Below are 8,383 nucleotides of genomic sequence, written 5' to 3' on the forward strand. Positions count from 1 at the left end.
AAACGCTTAATGCAGTTTCCGTTTTGCATGCACGGTGACCCAGGATTCTGAGTTCTGCAAGGGCCATGTATCATGTTCGTGGTCACAACAGAATGCAGCTCAGGATCTGTTTTTGGATATGGTATTTCGGCCAAAATGATCGAATCAATATGATCTGGTCGGACCTTGTCAAACATCCAAAGCAGAATGTGCGAATGTGGTAAACCACGCTTCTGCCATTCAACCGAGTACACCCAACAACGGTTTGCGCCAAAGACCTTCTGCTTAACGATGTAATTCATGAGTACTACGATCTTTTGTTTGAATACTCGTGCAGTGATGTTATGTCGATCACTTAGTGTTTGTCCTGTCAGCAACTGATTTGTAATTTCGGGCCATTTCGGATTGCAAGTAAACGTGATGAACAAATCAGGTCGTCCGTAATTCCGCACGTACGTCATCGCATCTTGAGCATATTCATGCATGTGGCGTGGGCTTCAAATATGAGTAGCCGGGAGAATAGTCAAACGACCAATGTTGCTCCTTCGGTAGCGATGGCATCACGCAAGTGGATGTACTCGTCTGATCGTAACTTTGACTGATTGAAGCGAATAAAATTGAGACGCTCCGTTTCGACCTTGACGTACATGTCGACGCAGTACTGTTGAAACAACCGGCGATATCTCAATAGATGATTGTCAACATCTTGTCCAATCATCATTCGATATGCATAAAAATTCATTGAGCTGACATTTTTATTCGTTTCTTCTCCTGAAATATGAATTCAAACTTTGTTACAGTATGAAAAAAATGATGACCTGTAAAAAAACTTGTCATTGGGTTGACCATCTTTATATTTAAGTGATAGCCATCCTCTCCTCGATAGAACATCAACGGGTATTGAAGTGCATCATATGACCGATGAGTCTCGTACACGCGCTATAATTGTCCACCATCGCGACGCTTAAGAACAATATCGCGTGATGCCACATTTTCGCCAACAATCACCACTGCGACTTCATTGATAATGGGAGCATTGAATTGTCTTTCATGGCTTCCAGAGGGTCTTTTGTCTGCTCTGATAATGATTTTGTGGTCGTCAGAATGCATTGTGTCCAATGCGGTTTTGAACATTCTGACCAATTAATTATGCTCATGCAGAAGAATTTGCAATTTTCCGATTATTTCACGTTTATTCGCAGGAAAAATTGCACACCGCTGTTCTAGTTCATTTTCCGAATTACCAACGGAATATATCTGAAGGAACTTATGATCTTCGTTTGGTTGTGGTAACAACGCGACTGCTCGATGGTGAATTTATCCTTGAATCTGAATATTTAAATGGTTTAAATAGTTCGGTACGAAAACAGCTTTTCAAGATGTCTACATCTGAGACCATGACTGAAATTGGTAATTCTGCATCTTCCAGCCATGATTTGTCAATTGGTAATAATTTGAATTTGTAATAATTTGATGCAACAATTTAATTGTTTTATTTTTTTTTAGGGAATGAATTTGAGAAACATGTTTTAAATCTATTGGTTTATATTAAAGTAGAACTGAAAAGTGTAAATCATACACAACATCAAATCTTAGAAAGAATTGACTGTTTGGAAAAACAGATTGAAGGAAAGGCTAACAAGTTGAATCAAAGTGATTTATCAGAAGTTATTGATATGCAAGACTGTCCACTTCCTATAAACGGCGAAGTAGATTTGACCATATTAGAGGACAAAACATTAGAAGATAGAATGTTCAAATTAAATTTGGTATTTTATTTAGATTTTATTTTAGGTGATCAAATTTAAAAAAATAATGTGTTTTATTATAGATTTATGAACTTTCATGTATTGGTGGAAAAAATGCTAAAGCTGCAGTTAAAAGGATAATGGCAAAGCTCTTCACCAACAACTTCTTAAAAGAATATTCATTTTCTGGACGAAAAGGGAAAAAAAAGTTTTCAGATCTGTAGGTACTGGTACTAGTAATTCAAATTATATTATCGGACGGTAGTTGAAATATAAATTATATTAATAAATACCAAAATGGTAAAACAAGTCATCAATGACTGGTTTTATGTACTACTTACTAATAAATAAAAAATACACTTGTGATATATTTTTTTGTATATATAATGTTTTTAAACAGGTTTAAAGTCATTATTATAATAGATTTTTGAAATATTTTAGGGCATTAACATCCCAGCCCTAGTTATGAAATTATATATACATATACCGAACACAAAACAGAATGAATATTAATATTTTATTGTAATTTATTATTGACTGCAATATTGATAATACTTTAATTAATGATATAACTGTATAAATACTTATTTATGTCATTCTCCAATTTGTCAAAATTTTATATATGCATGTGTTACGGTATCATATATATTATATATAATATATACAAAATAAATTTAACCACAGAAAAAAAGACAATAGGTTCGTTGGGAAAGGCTTTCACATCGGTAGTGTTTTAGTAATTTTAGTAAAATATACCATACACACATCTAACAAATAACATGTGTATAAATATAATATGAAATACAACTATTATTTATGTTTCTACTTATTTTATTTAGAAGCAGTTAAGAAACAAACAAAATTCAAAAACACAACAAATCAAGAAATAGAAGAAACTATTCGCACGATTTTGGCGCAAGCTCCATTTGCAGAAAAATATTATCAACATAAGAACAAAATATGTACTTAACAATTATTAATTCTTTAAATTAGCATAAGATATGTTGAATAAAAAATTAATATGGTTATACATTCATCTGAGGAGTTGATTTTATTCTGCATTACCTATAATTTATTATATATATATATATATATACATACAGGGTGTAACAGAAAGAACTGACTAAAAATAAAATAAAAAATATACTAATTAAACCTATGACAAAAATTGTTAATATTATATATTATAATATTATTTAATGATTAAATAATTTAAGAAATATTCTCATTTCAGAAAATTCCCAAAAATCATATTTTTTAAAAAGTATTTAGGTACCAAATTAATTTTATCAAAAAAATATTGATATTTCAAATAAATTCTAAAAAATAAACTACTTGACTTAGATAAATCTTTTTACCATCAAAATTATTTTTATAATCAGATTCATAAATTAGCTATTTTGAATTTATCTAAAACAATTTAAATCAAATTTTAAATTTTTTATTTTCAGTACTAAAAAATTTACATAAAAATAAATCAATTTTACATATAGCTCTAGAGTCTTTTAATGATAAATAAAAAAAAAGTTAAAAATATTAATTAGAACAAAAGTTATTCCAAAAGTCAGTTCTTTCTGTTACACCTTGTATATTGATCATAGTTGTAAATTCACAACTAGGCTTGTTCTTCTGAGAGGATAATGGGAATGAATAATACATGAGTGGTTTCTCCTAAAGTACACAATTATTATAAAGCTCTAATTTTTTTTTATTATATCCCCAAATATATTTTATAAAAAAAATTTTAATATTCCATAAAAGTGATAAATGGTAATATTAATTTATTTGTAACTACCTCTGATTTTTTCATGTTCAGGTAAATAACGCCTAAGTTATTTTTCAACTTTAAAAAAATACAACTTATTATATGGTACTTAAACTACCCAAAGTATTTTGGTTATACCTCCTTGCCACCTATAGGCTATATTATTGTTGCACCACTGGTATTAATATGAATATTGTTATTTAATTACAATTCAATCGGGTATTAATATTACATTTCAATGTTTGTAAAACATTATTTTCATGGAAATTAAATATAGCCGTAACATTCAGAAATATTGGATATAGGTTAAATAAAAATTCAGAGAATATTTTTTGAATTTAAACTTTTATTTAATATTAAAAATTACCAAAGAGATAACATTGATTTTTGGTTCATTTAATGGAAAACAAATGGATTGCAAATGAAAATCTGATTAAAATAAAATATCATTTCAATGTTGAACATTGGAAAATGAATATTTATTTAATATTTGTTCAATATTTATATGTTATTTGGGTAGCTTTAGGTTAATAATTAAACATAAATTATTTTATTTGTTAAAATTTATTTGTTGCAACAAGATAAACTACTATGACATTTTGAGTTACATAACATTCCTGAGGACCTACAACTACACTTATTCGATACACACTTTGCCTTACAATTGCATCTCAAGTAACCCTGTCCACCTGTTTGAGAAACCTAAGTGGAAGCTTTCCTTAAGGACACGGATTGGTCAGTAGCAACTTCTTCAGGTGTTAATAATTGTTCTTTACATACAGAAAATTGATTACGGGTGTATAATTGATTTATTACACCCTCTTTTGTGCCTAGTGTGTAAAATTCATTATCGACAGCTACGACAACTGCCAATATGTTCTGTGGATCCATACGCCCTCGGTCAACATCAGGAACTCGGATACGAACAGTATCACCAGGTTTAGCTGGAGTAAACTTTTGTCTTGATGAACGTAGCATTCTTTCAGCTTGTAAGTCAAGTCCCATTCTTGCTGCTGTTCTATTTTGAATCATGTTTTTTTTTTTTTTTAATTCTAGTTAAAAAATTAGAAAATAAATTGATAAATTATTTTTTAATTAAATTTGTAGATACTCACCAATTGACTGTAAAATTGTTTCAAGCTGTTGTATATCATTGTCATTTTGTTCCACTTGCTCAGAGTTATCATCATCTAATGATAAAAATAATAATTTAATTTATTATCTATATAATTTAATTTTTTTAATTTAAATTTGTAAATACTCACCAATTGACTGTAAAATTTGTTCAAGCTGCTCTTCGGTCTCAATGTCTTTTATTTGTTCTCGTGGCAATGAACTTGTTGCTAGGCCCCTTTTAGCAACGCTACCAAACATTGCCTCATACGGTGTTTGTTTTATTCCTTGATGATAAGCAGTGTTTTTTGCGAATTGAACAAATGGTAAAGCTTCGGACCATTTTTTTGTTTTCTTATCGTGCATCATGGTCCTGAGTATATTTTGAAAATCCTGATTGGCTCTTTCGATGGAACCTTGACATTGACTATGACGAGGTTTACCGTGAACAATTTTTACACCCTCCCACCTCGAGCACAAATCCATAATAATTTTATTAGAAAACTCTACCATTATCGGAATGCAGAATATTTGGTGCACCAAAAGTGAGGAAAATTGGCAGCAAAGTGAGGGCTACTTCCTCTGCTGTTTTGCTCTTCAATGGTCTAAGCTGTATAAATTTAGTGAGATGGTCTTGATAATTGAGAATAAATTTGTACTCACCATCTTTACACGTTTGCATATCGACTAAATCAACTTGACATCGAGAGTTAAGTTCACGACTTATAATTGGCTTTACCACGATCCCTTTCTTGGGGACTTTTTGTTTCCTTTGACATTGAACACACAAGCTCAAAAATAATGTAACTGATTCGTAAGTTATATTTTTATACTTTGTTTGTAATTCACTAATCACACGGGTTCGTCATCCGTGGCCTGTTTTGATATGGGTATCATGGATAATATCGAATAAATCTTCATTTTTTACGAAGTAAATTTTTTTGTTTCGCCGGGTTTCAATGGAACAATAAGTTGGTTATGAGACATTATTTTAACGACATCATATCTTTTTAATAATTTGCACACGGCGCGTTGCTTACTTTCTTTCGCCTTAAACTTGAGAACGTCTTCAACACATTTGTTATATTTTTCAGTACTCAAATAAAAATTATTATCTTCTCTTTTTTTACTTAAAATAGCGTTGAATTTTTCGTAAAAAACTTCTCGTATGTTCTCCATTATACACGCGAAAAATTAGTAGTAACTCGAACGTAGCACAAATTCAATCACGATTCACAACAGTTAACCAAATGAAATACGTCGACACTGGTCGATATAAACGTATTTTTCATCACTACTAAATTAGATACGATCGACTGGTATCGCCAATTATTTACGCGATTAAGCAAAAGCTACGTGAGAGAGAGAGAGAGAGAGAGAGAGAGAGAGAGAGTGAGAGAGATAGGTAGTGGGTACAATCAGATAGACAGATACCGTCGTATAAATATTCTGTCTAGTTATAATAAATTCCTAATTCCTGTCAAAATTTTAAAAACCAGCCGAGGCCCTAAACTCCAGGTCCAACAGCCCCCTTGTGGGGGTCCTGTGTGGCTGCGTGTAGTCATAATAAATGAAAAGGTAAAATAAATTACATCATACAATAAACATTTTGAAATTATTTATTTAATAAATCTTGGTTCTTTTCCACATTACTCAGAGCTATGTTTACTAAATAACTAAATAACTTATTCAATAGTTATACTAAAATATTCAAATAGTCATATATAGTTATTAATTATTTATTTTCATAATATTAAATTATTACAATTCTTAGTTATGTTAAAATATTATGTTAAATAAATATTAAGCTCGTTACAGCGATGAAAAATTAAATCTAACAATGTAAACATGTTTACAAAAACCAAACACTATTAAAAAATGGGTATTATAGAGTACAATAGTTACAGTTCGGAGACACTCTCATCAGGGTTTTGTATATTTAGAATAATACAAAACCCTGGTGAGATTGTTTCCAAACTATTGTACTCTATAATTACCATTTTTTAAACAATATTTCGTTTGTTTTTGTAGACTTGTTTTCACAGCTAAAAATTACGGATATAATGTCTTCTTAACTATATTTTGAATTTTGAATTTTCTTTTTTTCTTCACAATAATCACATCAGTTCAATTATCAAGACACATGAAAAAAAATTATTTTACATATTAAATTATTTTTCTAAAATATTCAAATTATAATTTACAAATGTGAAAGAATATCAAGCTTACGATGTTTTCTTGGAGCAGAAAGAACATTTTTATTTAATGTTTTTAAAGCATGAAATATTCTCAGTCTAATATATAGTTTTTTTTAGGAAATCAATATCAAAATCAGAGCATGGGTGGTCAAAAGGAACATTATCTACTTCATTTCTCAATTCTTTACCAACATTATTCTTTACTGGAATTATGGGGAATTCACTAATAAAAATATTATACAGTTCATTAATATAGTTTACATATTGATCTGGTGGTACTTTTAAATTTCCATAACTTGAATTTTGTTCATTCTGATATGCTTTAAAATGGGTAAATAAAAGTGACTGATCTAACTCATTTTGATCCCTGGCATAATTTAAACAAACATGGCATGAATGTTTTTCAAGACACTTTTTTATCAAATAGCCAGAAACATATGCAAGTGCATTTTTAGCCGGTATACACAAATTGCGGTAATCGACAGTACCAACTTTTAAAACATTACCATTGAAAGGATTTTTGTCTGAAAATAATAATTTAACATAACCCAATGTAGAAGCAACTTCACTAATATTTGTCAAAATTTGATCTAAATCATCCAATCAATTAGCCCCGTCAGAATGCTTGAAAAAGTTAAGTGAAAACATTTTTTTAAATGTCCATAAAAATTGAATAGGGGTAGGATTTACATTGTTCCCATTTTGATTGCGAAAATTACCAAACAGATTTTCAAGGGAATCCTGATTTAATCTATATGTACATAGTGGATATTGAGGGGGTTTATCAATGTCATCCCATAATTTTAAGACAGAATTTATAGTAATTAACCATCCATTTAAAAATTTAATTCGATGAGTAACATCAATATTCACTAATTCACCATTTACAATTTTGGTTTCCAAGACACGCATACATTTAAAAACATCTAACATGTATAATAAGTGTTGTCTTTGAGTTAAAGTATTTTTAAAAGGTTGATTGAATTCTTTACTTCTTACTTTAGGCTTTGAATTTAATAGGTCAAATAATTTGTCCATATAATCTATAAACATGACAGTAGTTTCAGCAGCAGGTGACAATACACCGCCTTTAATACAAGTGCGCATACCGGCTGCTACAGTTGCACTAAAAGTTTGACTAGCATACCCCACTTTCATTTTTTGAAAAGGACTTGGATTTATGTGTGCATCTGTTAATTTTGGTGCAAGGCGATTAAGTCTTTGATCAGATTTATAAAAATTAATAAAATGATTTTTATCTGTGATGCCATTAAAAAACGTTAAATGGTACTTAAAAAGTTATTTCTAGTAGATTTTAACAAGTGAGGGACATCATAAACATAAAATATTTTTTTTTTTTTTACAAAAAAATAGGGACGTTGAGGAGAAACATTCATTTTGTTTGCAAATCCAACAAAATTTGATCCTTGATCAGTTGTTAAAACCTTTATATTTAAAGAAATACTCTGTATTTTAGAAATTACAGCAAATATTGTGTTTTTCAAATGAATACTAGTGCAACTATTATTAATAAAAAAATAAGCAACCGGTTGTTTCCAACCATAGTTTAAGATTCTTAG

The 8,383-nt window shown here is 29.8% G+C and overlaps 1 protein-coding gene and 2 pseudogenes across 1 annotated transcript; all 3 read right to left on the bottom strand.

Annotated features, from left to right (window-relative positions):
• Window positions 1-436: 436 nt before the first annotated feature.
• Window positions 437-1,089, bottom strand: LOC149056506 (uncharacterized; annotated as a pseudogene).
• Window positions 1,090-4,056: 2,967 nt separating this feature from the next.
• On the bottom strand, window positions 4,057-4,524 carry LOC149056507 (uncharacterized; annotated as a pseudogene).
• A 63-nt stretch (window positions 4,525-4,587) lies between these two features.
• LOC149056508 (KRAB domain-containing protein 2-like) lies at window positions 4,588-5,118 on the bottom strand. The gene is made up of 2 exons (XM_089222187.1): window positions 4,758-5,118; window positions 4,588-4,682 (listed from the first exon to the last, which is right to left on the bottom strand). The coding sequence occupies exons 1-2, from the start codon at window positions 5,116-5,118 to the stop codon at window positions 4,588-4,590; spliced, it is 456 nt and encodes a 151-aa protein (XP_089078313.1).
• Window positions 5,119-8,383: the final 3,265 nt, after the last annotated feature.

Source organism: Diuraphis noxia, unplaced genomic scaffold, assembly GCF_037042655.1.
Source record: "Diuraphis noxia isolate RWA-SAM2 unplaced genomic scaffold, SU_Dnox_SAM2 contig0003, whole genome shotgun sequence".
NCBI classification, from domain to species: domain Eukaryota; kingdom Metazoa; phylum Arthropoda; class Insecta; order Hemiptera; family Aphididae; genus Diuraphis; species Diuraphis noxia.

Bases quoted from the DNA above. Each gene is read 5' to 3' on its own strand.
- LOC149056508 (XM_089222187.1), bottom strand. From the start codon at position 5,118: ATGGTAGAGTTTTCTAATAAAATTATTATGGATTTGTGCTCGAGGTGG. The intron at 4,683-4,757 runs GTGAGTATTTAC...TTTTATCATTAG, and splicing joins ACAAATTTTACAGTCAATTG to ATGATGATAACTCTGAGCAA.